The sequence below is a fragment of the Tyto alba genome, unplaced genomic scaffold (genome assembly GCF_018691265.1).
Source record: "Tyto alba isolate M040663 unplaced genomic scaffold, T.alba_DEE_v4.0 Super-Scaffold_10, whole genome shotgun sequence".
In the NCBI taxonomy this organism is placed as follows: Eukaryota; Metazoa; Chordata; class Aves; order Strigiformes; family Tytonidae; genus Tyto; species Tyto alba.
This window is the reverse complement of record NW_024881262.1, coordinates 19,822,069-19,842,500: the sequence shown is the minus strand read 5'-3', so window position 1 is coordinate 19,842,500 and position 20,432 is coordinate 19,822,069. Positions and strand designations below refer to the sequence as shown.

At 41.4% G+C, this 20,432-nt stretch overlaps 1 protein-coding gene across 7 annotated transcripts in view; it reads left to right on the top strand.

The window, feature by feature from the left end:
- The window catches only part of NYAP2 (neuronal tyrosine-phosphorylated phosphoinositide-3-kinase adaptor 2), a 146,092-nt gene that overhangs the window by 58,935 nt on the left and 66,725 nt on the right, over positions 1-20,432 (top strand). For all 7 annotated transcript variants that reach the window (XM_033005443.2, XM_033005442.2, XM_033005445.2 and 4 more), the window contains one exon: positions 6,611-6,909. In XM_033005443.2, coding sequence (XP_032861334.2) covers positions 6,611-6,909 — 299 coding nt within the window. The remainder of the gene's footprint in view (positions 1-6,610; positions 6,910-20,432) is intronic.

Below are 20,432 nucleotides of genomic sequence, written 5' to 3'. Positions count from 1 at the left end.
AGATCATCATTTGAAATTAGGTTATCTGGCATCTTATGGAAAACCTCCTGTGGATAGTCATGGTTAGTTTTGCTTTTGTCATTCATTATGCACTGCAGAGGAATTACAGCTCTTTTGTTGGCTCACCAGGGACTCGGTTAATCTTACAGTGCAGCCACAACACGTGGTGGTTCAGTTTGATCTGGAGATGCTTCTGTGTGCAAGATTCAATCCTGTTGTGGATGGCAGGAGCCAGACTGTCAACAGCAGCACAGAGTGCTGTTAGGAGTCTGTTATACATATGGGTTGGCTTGAAGAAATGATTTCCTAGAAATAATCTAGTGTCGAACTATGTGGGCACACCTCTGCAAGTGGTATTGCTTAGAACAGATTCACAAGCGACAAGCAATTTCTGCAAGGCTTCCTAGTTATTCCAGTGCAATAACGGAACTACACAAAGAGGGAGTGTCAGCTCATTGCATGTTTGCAGGATCAAACCCTGGGCCTGTGGGTTTGACAGATGTGATGAAAGAATAAGTTTTATTTTATAGCACTAATGTATTCTGTGTCCAGCGAGGCCTGACTTCTTAAGCACCACCTGATCTCCTACCTCAAAAGCAGAGGCATATGGCAGAGGTAAGATGTTTGATGTGCACAAACATGGCAGTTGCTCACTTTAGATAGTCCTCCAGGTGCACAAAAATACTCTAAATTTCACCTTTATGCTTTAGCCTGTGTCTAAAAGGGTGGTAGTATTATTCTCTGGGTCTTGATGTAAGATCATTTGGAGTCTTTCAGAAAAGTAATGCAGAAAAAAATCATGTATGTATATCCTTGATAATAAGGATAGGGACCTCTGAAGTGTTTTAAAAAAAAATGTGTAATTTGCATGTTTAATTTCTATAATAAAAATGGTGTAGATTTCTGTAAAACTATACTTACAGTACAGTTCCTGAATCCATGACTGTGATCCTGCCCTTCTTTCTTCAGTATTACATTTCATGGTCTGCTGAAATCATGTTTAGGGGGATAAAAATAGTATATCTTCTGTTTTTTGGCATCCAACCTCTAATTTACAAATATAATTTATGCTAATCTTGAAAGTGCTTCTCAGATACAAAGTAAAATGTGTCATCCTTAGTATATGTGTGTATAATTTATTCTGATGGGGAATAGACATTTCAAAGCCATTTCAGCCCTTTATGCTCAGAACATTTGATATGAGCAGAGGAGCTGGGTGTTCATTGCTGTAAGAGTAAGCAAGCAGTTAAAATAACAGTAGCTATTCTCTTAACCCCCCAAAAAGGCAGATGCACCAAGGGATGAACTGCTGTTTGCTCAGTCAAGCTAGCTCATGTACAGTCCTTGAGTTAAGTATTTTTATTCCTTTTTTATTTTTGCTGATGATTAGCCATTTTTCTGATGGACTTAGAAAAATCTTCCTACATCATCACAGTTAATTTTTTGTGACTTTTCTTCAGCCTCTGACTCAGATGGCTTCCCTCATGGATTAGATGCATGTTGGGGCGGGGGTGGCACTGCGTGGGCTTGCAGCTCCCCAGAGGGAAGAGGCCTGGCCATCCATGTGCATTGTTTGCCCTATAATTCATAGTTCTCCCCACTTCTGCAGAGGAGCCTGCAGAGACTCCCAGTTCTGTTTCTGCCAGGTAACAAACCAGTATCTGTGACCGAGTCCTCCTCAAGCACAAGAGGAGTGATCAGCCATTATTGAAATGGCTTCTCTTGTTTGCCTGGAATTTCAACACCTGGAGAAGGACAGTGACCTGCTGTGGTCCCAGACTGGGGTGTATCACAGCAAAGAAATGGCAAAATACCTTCAAAGATGCCATGTCACCAGCAGAGTACATTCCTCTTTCTCTGCTTAGGAGGTCAAGTCTCATAATCAGGTGCTAGTTCCCTTTTTGAGCTTGTGGATAAAAAGTGAGAAAATCTCATGTAAGGGAGTGCAGGAGGAAAAATAGAAACCATACGAACATGAGGAGAACTACCAAGTAGTTCTTGGTGCCTGAGGCATGAAACCAATCCATTGTAAGTCTGAACGGATAACAGAATTTCTGGATGAATACCAGGAACAAGGGTAGATAGATGGCTGGGAAGAAAATGTAGCTCCAGGGTATTCTGACTTTATGGGACTTAGATATTCCCAAGAATTTTCTTACTCTTCACAGCTGCACTGAGGGATTCAGTATTCTACATTGTTCATGGAATTGTTCAAGTAGTAACACCAAGTAAAACAAAAGTTTTCACACAACTATTAATTTGTTTTCCAAGAACTAATTGAGTTTCTGCCTGGACCAAGTAATGAAACTTCACAGCAAATTAAAACTGTTATTTGCAATGCTAAGCAGGAACAATGCAAATTAAAAAGACCACACCGATTCAGGCAGACAGTCTCTGGATACTTTTTTATTGCCATGTATTTTTCAGCAATGTGATGAGAAGTTCTTTTTCTTAGTTTTCTAACTTAACAACTTGAAAATATATTCCTAGTCAATAGGAACATTATGTGTCATGGCAAAGCAAAGTGGAAATTACCTTCCCCGTGCTCTGTCCGTTTAGAGTATTTTCTCTGTTCATTTTTGATGTTTAACCTTCCTCTATAACTTGCCTTCTTGTGATGTGTAAGAAAATTAATAATATAAAAGATTTTGCCCTCTGTAGTTCTTCAAACATGTAAACATTTCAGTTATTTCATGCTATAGTTTGGTCTCTGCTTTAGTATCTACTTGAAAGAATAGAGCAGGCGAGGCACAATAAGCCGAGCTGTAATGTGCCCAGGACTGTGATGGTTACAGCTTACTTTCACGCAGGCTGATACTGCAGGTGGGAGCCACAAGGTCAGTATGGTTTTATGCTAGCCCAGTTCTGACCTCAGAAATCTCAGCAGACAGATAAAACCTGTATTGGAGTTATAACAAGACTCAGCAGATCTATCAGTTGGAGCTCCTGTTCGTATTTTAGAAATATAAGGTGAAATCCACTATTACTGATTTAAGGCAGATACAACCATTTTGGTATCTGTTGTAATGATTCAGTTCTAGTTCTGTGTGGAGGAGAGAGAGGGATGGTAAGCTCACTTACCTTCCAGTGCACCCAGGGAGGGAGTGTGTAATCTAGCAGCACTCGATGGTCTACACCAGACTTGTTAGGTAGGCTTTGGAGAAGTCCAGTAACGTGTTTTTGAAAGGAGAGCTGCTTCAGAACACTCTTCTTAAGGGTGTCTGGAGCCAACTTCACTGCACTACCCTTTTCTCCATCCACTGCAGCATCAGTCACTAGACCTAGGCAAATGCCAGTGTGCATTTTCAGGACAAAGTCAGTTTTGCTGCGAGTGTGTAATGTGAGTGATCATATGATTAATTTTGTTATTATATAACTCCTGTCTCTCTTTGTAGACAAATGTTTTGTGTTTTTAACTGTTATTTGAACACTGTACATAATTCTTTGTCAGAGAAGCAGTTGAACCTGGCCAAGTTCAAGTTGAAACTTCCCAGAGGAATAATCCAAATCTGTATTTCCATATATATTAGTAAGCTGTGTAATACTTTCAGCAACTCACATAATACAATTTTGAAATTAGATAGAACTCATTATCAGTACAATGAGGAGCACAGGCTCTTTCCTGTCAGAAATAATGGACTGAGTTCTACACAATTATTTTCCCTCTCTGTCTCTGTAGTCATTTATGCAGCAAGGTGCATGTAAATATTTCTCAATCTGTTGTGCTGCAGTGGGACATATACCAGTCTCAGTCAACTCCCGTGGTTGCAAGCAGGAGGAGTATATAAATAAATCCTTTAATTCTGTCTGGTTTCGGGATGTAACATCAGCAGCACTGTGCAGTGCAAAGCTGCATTGCACAAGGCCAAACAGAGCTGCACTATGCTGCTGCCTGAGGGTAGGGGATGCCATATTTGAAATCTGCTGTCCTGCTTTTGTACTTGTGCTCTGGGTATGAGTCCGGAGTGACTCCTTCGTCTTTGCACCATGGTGGATTTCAGTCTGAATTACTGAGATGTGACTTTGGCAAGCTATGCTAGGAAACACCCGCTGCCCAACACTTGGGAATCACTACCAGTGTGAGTAACAAACCTAAGCCTTTGGTGATCCTGGTCGATGAGCAAGCTCCAGGACCAAGCATTAGAAGCTAGTTGTCTTCAGCTTGGGGTTTACAGCACCTACCTAACCACCAGCTGAAGGCTGGCTCTTATGCTCAAAGAGAAATGGACTCTCTTTTAAACGGGGCTGAAAAGAGGGAAATGGTGTCCTGCTGGTTTTGTCTAGTAGCTAAGCAGACAATGTAGAAAAGCAAGACCAGATCTACTTCAGCCATGAAGCTGAACAGCAAGGTCTATACCTTGCAACCTCTCACTGACCTGGCCATAGGCTCTTTATTCTGGAGTAAGCACAGGAAGCAGGTGAGACAGGTTTTCATCTGTGATGTTGAAAGGAATTCAGTAAAGAATGAAAAAATCATGTGAAGGGAATGAAAAAGAAAGGACATGATTTAATTGTTTTTTGTTTTTTGTTTTTTGTTTTTTTTTCATGAGATAGTTGACTTATATTTTGAAAATCTTTATTTCTGGCAAAAAAAAAAAACCAAACCAAACATGCTTTGTATAAACGCAGTTCTGTGTATTCTTAGGAAAAGGGTGAAACCTATCACCTCAGTGGTGTTTGTGCAAGTCCATCCAGAACAGAATCTGCCCTATAGCGTGTGGTTTAAACATCTACACACAGCAGTAAGATAAATACACTAATTAAATAGTGTAACCTGATAAGAATTTTAACGTCAGAGATGTGGCGAACTGAAATTTTGTTTGTTAAATGTGATTTATCAAATGGACTTAAGGAAGGAAAGAGACTCCCAACCTGCATTCTTCAGCATGTTTGGATAATAATCTTCTTTAAGTAATGTGACAGGCCCTTTTTGTAGTCTAGTGTCAGAGAATTATATTATTTTCAGAATGATTTATGAAAGACTAGTAGAGGCATAGTTAATCATTTAAATTAGCTACAGGTTTTTTGTTAATCTTCAAATTAATGTGTTCTACCTTTTGATCTTTCTGGCTGAAAATCCCTCTGGAATTGATGCCAATTAGGATTCAGTAATAACTTGGTTATGTACATGGACCACTGTGTGCGTATGTGTCGTGTGTGTGTGCACGTGTCATACGTGTGTGTAGATGTGCAGGTAGGTGTCAGTGCCCCTGGAGAGCGGCACGTGTCCAGTTAGACCTGTTCAGCTGTTACCAATTTGGAAAGTGGGCCTCTCTACCAGTGGAAATTAAATAAAAATGCAAGGACAGTAGTAAGAAAATTAAGGCTCTGCTTTATCATGCACAGAGTTGTGTGTTGCGCGGTACCAACCTGATGCTTTTAGGACAATTAGATACAGCTTGTGTATTTCCTACAATGAAGATGGGGATGGTATCAGGGAATGAAGTGGCCTTACTCACTCTTCACATGAACTGTTGAGAAATGTTCTTGCCTTTTAAAGAGGGAAATGTGTTCCAGCACCAAATAAACTGCACCAGCCCAAGGCAACATGGAATAAGAAACTTGAAGAGGAGCAGACTGACCCTGCTTAGAGCCTCACTCTGTGTCAGGCGGAAACAGGAGGTAATTAGGGCTTTCCAGGACTTCACAGTTCACATAACTGACATTTCTACATGCCCACAGTGGTACCATTTCAAACCTGCTTGCAAACAGGCCTGTGTTGACCTGTGTGTGTTGCTGAGTTTCTTTGCATAGTTACTGAATTGCTGCAATTGAAATGTGCTGTAGGGTTACACTATAAGCATCAATAAGAGCTGTTTTTCAGAACTGAAATGCACGCAGGAGTAATACCAGGTTCTCAGTCCTTACATCCACAGTACAATGTAGTACTTGGTATGATGGCACTTGTTTCAGCTGAGCTTTCCTTCTTCTATAACCTGTGTTTCTGAATAGTTGGAGTTTATTTTCTTCCTGGTGTCCCACAGCCCATTGCCTTTTCATATCCTGCACTTGTATTTTACTGGTCTGATGCTGTTCGTGTTGCAGCTTCATGTGGATTTGATGAGATGTTAATGTTCAGTTTCCTACATCCAAGTCATTTTTAGAACATTTCTTACCATTCTTTAATCTGAAGGGAATCTCGGCCCCCAAGAGCCTTGTTTCCCAAGGTACATTAGTGTCTGTAGTCAAAGATGAATGCAGGGGAGCGCAGATCAATACATGATGTTGCATTTCTAAAGCAGTATTCGTTGCCCTACTCGCAGTCTCTTGTCTCCCTGAAAACTCAGTTCTGACTTCTGATGTTTGAAATTTGTTTTACAGACAATTTTAGTCACAATTCTATGAAACCTGAGCAAAAGCTTTTCTCAATTTCTTCTTGTAAAATTTTGAGTGAGTGCATAGCAGTATATCTGCATTTCAGTTGTTGGCAACTTATGTTGAAAAATAGACTGTTCTAGTAGTCATTTTGTTTTAAGGAAAGAAAAGAGCATTGCTTGTTTCCAAATTCAAAATTACAATCTACTTATCACAGGCAGAACCAAGACCCTGGTTCCAGGTACAGTTCATACAAAGGGGGAAAATTTGCTAATATGTGTATTTTCTCTTACAGCATAGGTGGAGAAGTAGTGAGAGGAAATGAAGGAAGCTACGTGGGGAAACATTTCCGCATGGGATTTATGACAATGCCTGCTCCTCAGGACAGACTGCCACACCCTTGCTCCAGTGGCTTTACCGTGAGATCCCAGTCTCTTCATTCTGTTGGAGGAACTGATGATGAAAGTAGCAGCTCTCGGAAGCAGCCACCTCCAAAACCTAAGCGAGACCCCAACACCAAACTGAGCACCTCATCTGAAACAGTCAACACTGGAACAACAAGCAAAAGTGGGAAACTACCAGACAGGACTGAAGGTAAATAATGTAATTCTTTGGAAAAGAGGTTTTTCATGACCTAGTGTTAAGATTATCCAGTTGATAATCTTGCATTTAAAAATTACCTGTATGTTTTCCCATCTGTGTAATAGTGCCAGCACAGATATCCTAGATCACTCATCTCTAAATTTTGGACCGGTGGGTAGTTACTAACCTTTGACATTTCTCACAGAACTGTACCATTTATATGGCCTGGTTATATACTGGGGAATTACTTGAATTTATTCAAAATGAAGGGAGAAAGAGATTGCTGTCAGATGGCATGTAGGACAGTGTTATCTGCACACCAACCAAGGACCAGTCACCGTATCACTAGCACTGTGCAAACCACAGCTTTGAAAAGGGTCCTCCTCAACAAAGTGAAAGACAAATTATTAAAAAGAATTCTGCATGGCCCTGAAACTCTACAGCAAGGAAATATCATCCAACAGTAAAAATTGTACCAGAGATGATCTAATGTATGGCCCAAAGCTTCTGCTTGCAAATGAGTCTACATTTTCTCTTCCCATTCCTCCCAGTTACATTTCAGCCAATGCAGCGTTCAGAAGAAAATAAACAAATGTGTTGAATAAGGATATCACTTCCTTACTCTGAACTACTAAAGATGAGCTAATGCTATAGGGATGTTCTCCTTCCTTTCTTCTGTGCTGGAAATTTATTTTATGCTGCAGTAGGACCAGCTGCACTCCCTGCTAAGAGAGATCAGGGTGACTCTGCTTCACAGTGTGAACTGTAAGAAGGAACCCTTGGGGACAAATGGCTTTGATTGGTGCTGGTCGTTCCCGCTGCTATGTTACATACTGGTTTTGACATCCCATGCAGTATGTTGTGCTCTTCGTGCATATCCCTTTTGCTTGTTGTTGTGGCCAGAAATACTCGTTAGTTACATTCATGCTACAACTCCTTTTAAGCAAATCTGATTTTAAAAAGTCATCAGTGAAGACAAAGATGCAAAGGGATGTGTAATTCAACTGGTAGCACATATGTCTATGATCGCAAGGTTGAGCACAAACACTGAACAAACTTGTAGATTTATTTATGCTGTCATTGGTAGTTACTTTGCATATGACATTTACCATTACTTCCATAGCTTGTCCTTTACAGTGACCATTACATCAACTCCACTGAACAGACTAACATGACAAATCCAAGCACTGAGTAGCTGCCCTTAGTAAAAGCAGTTTACCACAACTGTACTAGACCAAAGCCTACATAGAAACCATTCAGATTTGTGTGACAGAGAGATCTAAAAACTCATATTATGTCTTTTGTTTAAGAGAAAGAAAGAATGCATGGCACAAACTTCTCTGTCCGATATACTCCTAGGCAAAAAGCAGGAGCTCTTAAGTTACTCAAAATTTCTTTTAAAAAATATTATATTTTAAAATATTTTAAAATAATTCTTTAATATATATTATCATTCTTCCAGAGTCTGCACAACCAGAATTACCAAGGCTAAATGAAGTTTATTTTGCTGACAGGGCAGTAAGATAGGCTCTAACGTTTTCTAACTTGTTTAATGAATATTCCTGCAAGTGTGCATTGAGCCACATGGTATATTGTGCTCTTCAGTGTAGCTGACCTTGGCATTATCTTTTGAATGATTAGGAATGAGGTGTTTTACATCTATCCCCCAGCCCTTCTCCTCATTTACTGAGAAGCAAGAGACTTTAACAGCCTTAAAGTAGCAATAATAATAATAATAATGATAATTGAAATACATCCAAATATTTTATCAATCCCACAGAAGTTATGGCAGATTACTTAAGCAGTCCTTGTCCTCATGAAACTAGATCTTCAGCATTATTGTTATTGTGGAAGGTTCTGAAAATTTTGCTTCCTTTCCCTCATTTCCTCCTGCCATCTGATATTTGACACTGAAGATGTAATATGTAGTCATGTCCTTTCTGACAGATTTCACATTTTGAATTTGATTGACGTTTCTGTTTCCGAGGCCAAGTACCACTTTGCCTCCTCCCACACTGCGCAGGTTGAGTTTGATATATCCCATCACATGACAGTTATGAGTGGCGTGCATGGTATTGTAGCAGTGTTCACTTTGGATAATCTGTATGACAATGGTACTACTACACCACAGTACTAAGTATTGCAGAGCACCTCAGATTCAGTATTATAATCAGGAGTTGAATATTCCTAGCAAGATCTCTGGAAAGAACTGGTGAATGAGTAATACTCTATCACTAGCATAGAAGGTAATACCTAAACCTTACCTTTTAGTTTGACTAAATGCCCTCATCAAATATTGAGAATCTCTATGATACTTAATATATGACCTGTATTATGTTCGTTCTGCTGGTTTATATATAGTGCAACAATGAGGGATTTTGAATTGACAGAACCCTTTAACCATACTGTTGTTTTTGTGTGTTCAGAATATTTGCCCTGTTTCTATGTGCCTTACAGGCATTTCACCAAAGAGTTTGGTACATGGAAAGCAAGATCAGATTGTAGAGGGTTTTTTTTAAGTGAGCAGTCATGTTCTAAAGTCTGAGATATACTCAAGGGTGGTACCACATGGTGTTTGGATGAACAGGCTGGATTTCTAAAAATCTTTGCTGTTACCAGGAGAGGCTTTGTTATCACCTGGGCACTCCAAGGCAACATGTTTGTTTTGGTGAGAGAATGTTCAGTGATCATCTGGCTAGCATAGGAATGTTTATATAAAAACTGTGGTCATACATTGATGAGGACATCTAAAGATGAGCAGACCAGATCAAAGTCAGAGTTCATTATCTACAGTATTGATCTGATACAAATATTAAACGAGCTTTGTCCCAGAATATGAAATGATTACTGTTGCTCTACAGCTAATAGTATCTGAAATGAAGCCTAGCTTGAAGAAACCTTTTAAGCTCTGAATTGATTCAGTCTGGTTTTTATATGCAAGTGGTTATGTTTTTCCATATCTAGTAGTTTTCATTCTAGTAGCAGTCTTTGAACTCAAGAAATTGTAAACCTGTAGCTTTCCAATTTCAGGTGAGATAGTCCATGGGATACAATATTCATGTTCTCCTAGGAAGGTCTCTGGAAGCTCAAGTTCAACAACAACACATAGGTTTAACTTTCAGTCACTGTTGTCCATATTGTACCGCAATATTTATATATGCATTCTTCTCACACATTGGCATGTACTTGTGGTATTTGCGGGCTGAATGGATACGGCTTTTTTCAGGAACTATGGAAAACAATGGTGAAAAACCCTATTGTTTCTTCATCAACTATTGTTGAATCTCTACAAAGAAGTTGTCACAAAATTGTTCCCAGCTCATTTTTTTCTATGACAATGCAGAATAATTCAGACTATAATGTCTATTGTCTGACCCTGTGGCTACTTTCAAAAGGCATTTCCTAGGCAACCAGGGACCGCCTCACCACTCATTTTTATTAAACATACTTACTTTTTGCTTTTTGATAATGATCCAGTTTATACAAACAAAAACAGTTACTGGTGGTAACTTTATTCTTTTTTCTGATCATGGTGAAGTCGAAATACAGAATCTATCCCATCATAATAACTACCTTAACATTATCTTATGTTTTGAATATGAACCTGACTTTACTGCAGAAGTAAGTGGCAGAAGAAATTTGGTCATGAGCTGGAAAGACCTTTTCCTCCTGAAGCACAAATAGCATCAGTAACAGCCACACTGGCTCTGTGCACTTGTCCTATAAATGCTCTTGCATTCAAGTTTGAGGGAGTGTGAGAATTTTCTTTTAAGTTGCAATGACACGTATTAATCCTGTCTCATTGTGCAGCAGTGCGATAACACTTCAGTTTGTGTGTTTCGTCCCAGTCTAACTTGGCTCTGCCTGAAAGAGCACTCTCCAGCCTGAAGGCCTATTCTCCTTAACTTGACTTTAATTTTGTTGCTGTGTTTCCACACTTTTGTGTCCCTTCTTATGCTTCACTATTCCTTTTTTACTCTTCCAGCTACTTCTTGTATGCACCCACTGAACGCCTTCCACCCAATGCATTTCTCCTCCATGACAGATTTCTAGAAAGTTGTTTTTAAAAACGTGGGTTGTCTTTTCTGCAGAGTTTTCAGACCCTGGTAGGAACAGCAAACAAATGTAGCTATGCCCCATACATCACACATTGGAAGCGAGAAGTGAACTGAAAAGGATGATTTTAAATAACATTTCAGCATGGAAGGCATATCTAATCTTGATCCTGAAAGACTCTTTATTGAGAAGATGCAGGAGTTTCATTAACTGATGCACTTTCAGTACCCAATCTTAAAGAAAAATTAATTAATAAAAAATTATTATTGGTGAATGTAACCAGCCTCAGGCAGTGTTTTTTGATATGACAACTGCATGTCCACAAGAAAGGTTTACAGATCTACTGCAGTGCAAACATAAATGAAGAGGTATAAGTGAATTGAATTTTGAAAGTTCAGAATTGAATTCTGTTGGTAATATGGATGATGGCTATGTTGTATAAATATATGGACATAAGATATATATAATATAATGTAGTTTATGTATACATAATATGCACATTGATGTATTATGAAAATGCAAGTTGTGTGTGCTTGCATGTACATACAAACGTGCACAGGAAGGCAAATTGAAACTCAGAGTAGCATTTTCAAAATGCTATTCATGGTTGCAATTCTTCTCCTGCCAGAGCCCATGGGAAGTTTAGATCTGATATGTGAAAATTGTACAGGAATCCCCACCTCTCGAACCCACTCAATTTGTTTAGTGCTTTCCTTCTAAGTGTTGTGTGTGGAAGAAGATATCCTTCTTGCTGCTTTGCAAGCCCATGCAGTGGAAGCCTTTCTCTGTTGCCCAGCAATCTCTAAAGGTGGGCAACTTGTAGTAAGGAAAATTCTCCTCTGGAGAAAAAGCAATTACAACTGTAACTGGGGTGGCAGTCCAGCTGGTCTTTCCCATAAATCTAGTTTTCTGTCAGCTGGACTGGTGTCTCTGCATTGTAAACTTGAACTTTTGCTACTTTCATTAAACAGAACTTAGATTAAAGGGATTTAGCACTTTTGCTGGTTTTGCATGGTGCTGGTTTCCTTTTATTTCCTGCCTTAGTGAATAATGTATTTAACGTGAACTTTGAAGTAGTGTCCTCCACAGTAACCAGATCTTATTCCCGCATCTTTTTATCCATGCCTACTAAAGGCAGAAATATCACCAGTGAGCCCTATTCAGACTTAGCAAGTCTAAAGGAACTGACAGATGAGTTCTGGTGGGTGTAGGTATGGGCACTTTAGGATGCTACTGCTTCTGGGCTCTCTGCTTGCCCTCCTGCCAGACGTGACAACCCAGCACTGACGTAGCAGAATGCAATATTTTAGGGACACGTCTTTGAGACACGGGTGCTCCCGCGCCACCCTGCTGCTGGGCAGGAGCTGTGGCAGGGGAGCGGGGCGGGCAGGTCTGGTGAGAAGCATCCTGCGGCAAAGGCTGTCAGAGCCCTGCGCAGCGAGCCTGAGACTCCTGCGATGGCTCTTGCAGTGCCCTCTTAGCAAGGGCCAGTCGTGCCCCTGGCCCGGGATGCTGCTGCGATGCCGGGCTGTGGGGCAGGCTGCGTGGCTGCGGCAGAACGGGCTGTGCAGCCCCCGAGGCGTCCTCCCAGGGCATGGGCTGCTCAGCTGCAGCCCCTGTGTGCCACTGCCTGGGAAGCCCGAGTACTTGCGTGTTGTGTACTGTATGTCTTTTTAGCTCATTTTCCTCTTTCCTACAGCCTGCTCTGTGTTTTAAGCACACGCTGTATTTTGACCCATGAAAAGCTGCAGCTAGTGTTCACGCTATAATTCAGCCATGTGTGAAGCAGTGTCTGTTTTCCCTCACATACCTTAATCTGAATTTTATCTCAGTGCTGCATTACCTGTTATATTTCGTACACTGTAATGTATCTCTTGCAGACTGTGAGGCTTGAGAGGGCTTAAGCTGAAACTGTGAACACTGGGAGAAGGCAGCTGGCAATGATAGAGGGAAAAGTCAAAGCCAACGTCAGAAAACACACGCCCTGTTGTCAGTCAAGTGAGGTGGAGTTGGCTCATAACTGCCATACATGACTCCAGAGAGCTGCCCTGCGTGTCCAAGTCGCACAGGGACGGATACGGTGCCTTCAGCAGCACTAGAGCAATGCAGCCCTTGCTAGAAACCCAGCACTGCTTTCCCTTTGTTCAGCCCTGCATCTCGGCAGCCTCCTTCCTGCTGCAGCGGTTAAAAGGCTGGAAGGCAGCGCTGGCCTGGCTTTGCTGCGGGACTCTGCCCAGCAGTGGCTCTGCTCGGTGTTTGGCCCCTTTGGTTACTGAAGCAGCTTGTTCCCACTGACCTGCACTCTAGCCGGAAGGACACGGCATAGATTTCAGTCTATTCTCCAGCATTTAATAGCTTAGAGGTTTTCAAAGGCTTTGCTTTTGAGGGGGGTGGGTGGGTGGTAGTTTTTCAGTGTTTTGAGGTTTGGTTTTCTTTGCTTTTGCTGAGATTTCAGTTTGCCCCTCCCTGCAGCGAGTCAATTCTCAGATTGCAGCTCCCAGAGCTGAGTTACTTTCCTGTGTGTACCACCTCCTCCAGTCCTTCATCTTTTCAGGCCTGTTTTCTGGTCTTTCAGATAAGAGAGGGTAAGGGGGAAGGAAGGAATGAAAGCAGCAGTTCTTATAGCTGTTATAATAGTTTTCTGTGCAGAGCAATGAACATAATGTGATTTTTGGAGGGATTTATAAACAAGTTTTGAAGCCACAGAGGGAGTATGTTCTTACCCTCAAGGCACATATGCATACTCATTAACGTTAATGGAAGCTGCAAGCATTGAACAGAAAATAGACCATGCAGTGGTAAAAGACATGAAGATCTAGTTACCCACTTGGGAATTGCATTGTGGCCGGGACTTGGCAGTTGGTACTTTAGCTATGTTGTGCTAGCTATCCTGTGTGCTTAGTGTCTTTTTTTTTATTATTTTTAATTTAACAAAGTTGCTTTCTATATTCCTCGTCTCTGTTTTCACAATAGGATAGTGCTCATTTGCTGAAAGTCACTGCACCTGTGTAAAAAGGCACAAAATTAAATGTGCAGCCCCCCTGCAGTGCAGATATCTCTCTGCTCTTGTGAGCGTTGGAAGCTGTGATGCTCTTGATAATGGAAAGGCCTTAATAATGCGAGTTCAGGGAGTGTTGTGCTGATTTACCAGATTGACTGCAAATGCAGCCAGTCCAGGAGGAGACTGCCTGCCCTACGCTGAGGCTAGTAAGCCCTGCTAAACACTTGTGATTCCTGCTAAGCATGTGGAATTTTCTGCACTGTGTACCCACCTCAGTGCTCCAGGGCTCAGGAGAGTTTATAAACCTGGTTGCAAGCCCAGGCCCAAACTGCATTTGTGAATTCACACCATTCTGCCCTGGAATTATCAAACCATTTAGGACCTTAAAGCTGTGTTGGATATAATGCAGAAATGCTGAGCAGGAGACTTTCTCCAGGCTGCTGCCACCCTGAGGTCTGTAGCCTCTGGACACACCAACAAGGCAGAGAAATGTGAGTCACTTATTCACACAGTCAGCTGGGATCTAGGAGAGAGTATTAGCACAGGTTTCACACCATATGAAAGTCACTAGGCTGCTTTTAGAGCCAACCCAGGCCTGGAAGTATTTCTGCTGTGCTCTTGAGGTGTCTGAATCAATAATCTTTACAAGAAAGACCACAATGAAGAGAAAGAGTCTCTGAAGAAAGCTATCATGTGGGTGCTCTCGTCCACTGCATGGTTAATTTGCAACCTTGGTAGGCTGCCCCTATGTAACTGGAAGGTTATAGTGTCAAAAAATCCATTCATTATCATCACATCACTGTATGTCAAGCCTGGAATGCTGCTAGAAAAATCTGTAAGTCATCATATTTGTGACTGTATTTCATTTTTTATTTTGTTTATACCTCAGGGGACCATAATACTGGGCCTTCTCAGCATTTCCACCTGTGAGCTGAAATACTATGACACACTTAGATTCTTGCATTATTTTGCATCATTCAATGGCTCTGAAATCAGGGCCAGGAAAGGAGGGGAGGAGGAATCCAGGTAATTATCTTGCCTCATTTTGACAGCCCTTCAGAATTTGTTAAGTAAAATGAAATGCCCGTGAAACTACAAAAATAACAATTTTGGAATACTTGTATTACACTTCTGTTTTCCATACTGTCTTTGGCATTGTCTGTTAAAGAGATTGCAGACAAATGGGTAAGGGCTTGAGGGATCAGACTGAAGTCCTAAAGTTTCTGTTTACTCTCAGAGCTGGTCTGTGATAATAGAGATGTCTGGCAAAACTAATTTGGAATTAAAGGAAAAAAAAACGCAGAACAGCTTCACTTTTTATTCCACAGCAGATACATTGGATTTCCACCTCTTCATCTTACCTTATTTTTAACTGGTGCCCTAATTCTGTTTTCACTTAAACAACCAAATGAGACAAATCCTTATGGAGTGAAGCATGACTGAGCTCTCAAATCATTTCCTGCCAAGAGGTTGATAGTGGGGGGGGCCAAGAAGCCTATGCTCATGTTGGCTTTACTGGGAACAAACAGTGCTTAGCAGAATCACATCCCAAGAGATTTAACTCTGGCTTCAGGTGAGATCCTGTCATGGCTATCCTCTGTTTCATTGGTAATTACTTTCTAATGACTGTTTGAATATAGTAGTCTTGGTTGGTGCACTGGTTTGCTGCTTTCATCTCTTCCACTTGGCTTAATGCTGGATGACATCAAGCAACATATGCCTGACATGCTACAACTGTGTGTGGCACTTCATGCTTTTCAATTCGTACGTGTGCAAACAGTGCTGTGTTGAGATAACGTAGAGAGCAGACAGCTCAACAGAGCAGAGCTTCCTTTGTGCAATGCCATCAACTTGCCTGGAGGTCACAGTGTAGCAGCCTGGGCTTTTCACAGAAGCACAAGGGAAAAAAAAAAACACCACCACCACCAAAAAACAGCAATCAAAAAAAAAAAAAATCCAAAACCAAACAGAACAAAAACAAAAGCACACACAAATTTTTGTGCTAATTTTAATGGCCATACCTTTGAACTACTGACATGTCAAACAAGAAGCGCATACCCCCAAAGTCCAGTGTGATTTGCAGCTGGCTGCTGATTCAGGGTGGGAAGTAAAAAGCTGGAGCATGGTGTACTTGACATCAAGAGGCATAGCTTAAGATCCATTTCCAGTGCAGTGGTATAATATTTGCCATGCTTTCCATCATTTCTCAGAGATAATCATGAATAATACTCTGCCTTCAAATTCACAACCAGCTTGCATGTAACCAGTGAGTAATTCTAGCTCCTCTTATGCTTAGTAGTAAACCAAAACCAGCACTGCAAGTATAGGACTATCTGAGCATAAATATGCCTGGAAAAACTCAAGTCTGTGTTGGGAGAAGTATAACCTTTGGGTTGTTGGCCCTAACAGTGCTTTGTAGGATGGAGAAGATTCCTGGCATTTTCCCTTCCATGCATGAATGCAAAAGGAGCTGTCTCCCATTTCCCCTTGGCAGAACACTGAAAGATGACTTGGCTGTAAATCTTGCCTTAGGACCAGTGTGATGATGCCACAAATCTCCTCAATTGGGAAAGTTTTAATGGGGTTAGGTTTTTTTTTATGACAATGGAAGTGTCTCAATACTTAGATTTTGGTGAATAAGATGGTAAATAACCCTTTGATTAATAGAAAAAAAAAAAAAAACCCAAACAAAAAAACACAAAACAACCCAAAACCAAACCACAACCAAAAAAGGCAAATATACAAATATGTACCAAGCACAAACTTGAAGCTATACCAGTAGTGTGGATGCAAAAACTTGATAATATATCTATCTTGTTTATTTTCTTAATTGTGAGTTTTTGGAAAAAAGAAAAAAAAAGAAGCATAGAAGCTCAAGGTATTCTATGGTTCTGAATTATCTATTATTTTCTGATAAAGATGAGGTAATTTTTACAGCTGTTGTGGATAAATATCTGCAGTGACTAACTGCCATAAGATCCAAGTCCTGCAAATACATGCTTCCATGTGAGTAAGTGTTATGCCAAATGGAGACTTCTGTAAATAATACTAACCATTTCCCGGTGGTGTAAGTAGAGGAACAGGGCTCTTCACAGCTCTGCCACTGGCTCAGATGACCTTTAGCATTTCACTTGGCTCTCAGTGTTTTATGAGGTAGTTTACAATCAACTTTGAGCAGAAATACTCTGATCATCTGTCAAACCTTGGGTTAATGGGACATGTGTGAGTGCTTTTGTGAACAGCACTGTAGAAAGAGGCTTTTCAGTGGAGAAGGGAATAATTGAACAAGACTGTCCTTGCTTAATGTGAAATTCCACACATCTGGCAGGGTTTCATTTATGAACTCAGGGCAGTCACTGTGGAAACAGGGACTTCAGGCAGCATAGGAACTGCAACTGCTCAAGTTCCCTTTCCCAACCTCCTGTTGGTATCACTGACGCTGCAGTGCGTGAATAAGGATGGCAGAGTTGGGGCTGCGATTATGGTCCAGCTCTGTGAAATGCTGAATGCCATCAGTTTATAGCACAGTCCCAGGAGATGGTAGGTTACAACCCCCCTCAGGGCTTAGGCTGTTCTATACCAGAGGCTGTGCCTCAGTGGTATGGATGAACTCCTGCAAAGAGCTTTGCTTCTGAGCAACAGCAAAATGAAGCAGGCTGTAAACACTGGGTTATATCAATAGCTTCTGGTTTCCTGTGGTGGTGCAACTGCTCAAAGCAAAGTGCAGGTGCATCCCTATGTCTTGGTGACCATGGGAGTAGAGGCTAGTTTAGTCTTCATAGGGAATTTCAACAGCTGCAGGATAGGATCAGAAGGAACATTTCTTGCAATTAAAAGTTGCTTGGCAGAGGAAAGGATATGTTATATGAGAAAGCTGACTGGGATAATGGTTTCAGTAGTCACTGGCATTTCAGTGTCAAAACCAGCATTGGCTTGTCCCTACACTTGTGCCACTGCATTCTGCACTTAGTTGACCCGTTAGGCCTGGCTTAAGGGCTGTGCTGTAAGGTTGAGTAGGTTGAAATTAGAAGTAAATAGGAAGGAGGAGAGAAAAGAGAAAAGAAGAAACAAGTGCTGTGTGTGTGCTCACTGCAAACACTGTAGGAGAGACAAGGGGAAATAGTAACACAGTTCATTCACATAAAGAGCTTTTGGAAGCAAACTATGATCTTAGCTCTCTCTCTCCAGTTATACTCCAGTGGTTGATGCCTATTTCTTTGTTTGATATTGGTTAAGATCTTTTAGCCTGTAACACTGCTCTTGCTTTACTTGCCTTTCATTTACGTCAGCTTTCCAAATATTTTTGCTAGAGAGCTCCACTTTTCCTCATTGTTCCATCTTCTGTCTTCTGCTTCTTGGTCTTTTTTCCCTTTTTTACACAGTGCTAGTTTTTAATCAAGTCTCTTCTTCCTACTAGTTCTGTCTGTGAGTTGAACTGAACAGGTTCTGCAGACGTGGGTGAGGTAGGAACAGCTTCTGGCAGCAATTCCTCTGTTCCTTTCTGAGCTCCATCTTTGTCTTTTCATCCTCTGTCTCACTTCTCAGGTGGCACAATGGGATTTGAAACAGGAGAGGGCTCTCCCAAAGCTTGTCTGGAACTGCATACAGCACTGTCAAAATGGTACTGTACACTGCAGCCATACCACGTGAATTTATGGTGATTAGTCCCAGCTACATGACACTTACAGATCAACACTATTATAGGCTCTACTAGTTTCACTAGACCATTCTGCAAATAAATGCAGGATGAAATGATAGATGCCATGCACACAGAGAAGCTCTGAGTGGGAGGCAGCTGATAACGTGTGGCTTGTTTGTAATTTTGTCAACCCTTTATTTAGAGTTGAGGAGGAGAGAGGAGTCACCCCTATGGAGATTGAAGTAAAATGAATAGCTGTGAGGCTCTTTTCCGAAAGCCGATTACACTATTTCAGTAATGCTCAGCCTCTGACCACAGAGCTGTTACACGTCCAGGCACTGCTGCCTGCCTGTGAGCTGCCCTGACAGTGCTCTGTCCACTTCAGCTATCATCACATTCACCCAGAAGATGCTCAGTGACAACCTGCAGGAACTGCTTCTGCAGAGTCACCGTGTGTCCTTCTGGTAGAGGCAATAGTACCCCTTCAGATGAACTCTTGTTCACTGGAGCTTCTTTGCTTTCTCGATGCTCCTGCCGCAGTGACTTATTTGACCCCTGCGACCAACCCTGTGGTTTGTTTTGAAATGTGAGCTCCGTGGCGGAAGGGCCTGCGGATGTGTCATTCAGCAGCAGCAAGAGGCTTTTTATACAGTGGCCTCAAGGAAAAGAATTGTGCAAAGCCCACAGAATTTCTGGGGGAGAGGAGATTAGTGAAATCTGTTGGTTCCTTTTCACTGGTGGGAGACACTGAGGAAGCAGAGCAGCATTTGTGGGGCTGCGGTGCCTGTGGAATAGTTGGACACAATACATTTCGCGTTGGCGTCTCCAAGAGGTCAGTATTATACATAGTATCGTCTCAGCAGGTCTGCCAGCTTGATTTAATGGGCTGCAATTATTTTAAAAGCTTGGCAAACAGATTGCTACTTATGTAAGTAAATAATGGATTTGACCTACTTATTTTATTTGTAAGTAGAAGATAGGAATTACTGTGGATCTAAAAAATGAAGGCTCCTATCTCTGGACAAATTATTCAAGTCTTTGCATATAGTCACTGCTGGTGTTCTGGTCAGGATGTTTGTGAACCAAACAATTAAGTCAGCAAATACGGACTGTTTTTCTAGATAAATTAAGTAGATGAGCTAAACTTACTGTTTCATTAAGCATTTGCTGTTTCTCTAGCTTGATTTCCTTCTTTCCTGTTTTTCCCAGTAAATCATTTCAGAGTCCACTTTTTGTGTGCAGGTACTGGATTTAGAAATCACCCAGAGTCAGGAACTCTTGCAGAGATCACTTTCATTCAGTGTCCCTGAGTACTGGGTCAGAAAGCCTCTGTACTGTACCTTCACCAAGAAGTTAAAGTCCAGCAAATGATTTCCCACATCGTCTCCCTCAGCTATGATAGCTAGTAATCAATAGCCGTGTTGTTCCTGTGGAGCCAGGAGTTGGGTTCAGACTAGAGTACGCCTTTATTTATATGAGCATTGCCAAATGATACCACAGAGGCCTTCACTGCCCTTTGGGTAGCAGATAATATATGAATAAGCAGTTCGGCCCTCAAAAGCTTCCTGGTATCATAGTGGTGTCCACTACATACCAAGCTCATATGACATAGGTGTCTAAGGCATGTGTTGGTGGGACTTAGTTCTTCACACATGCCCAGCAGCATCCCTTTCTGAGCAGAAGAGAGATCTTTTCTTTCTGCAGGTCAACAGAAATGCTGCTGCACTTGCAGTCATCACGTGGCACAGCCTGTAGAAACTCAGTCACACAAAATGCAGAGCCCCACTGTCTTCTGCATGATATTTGGGGAATACAAGATGGGTGGCTACAGAGGGGAAG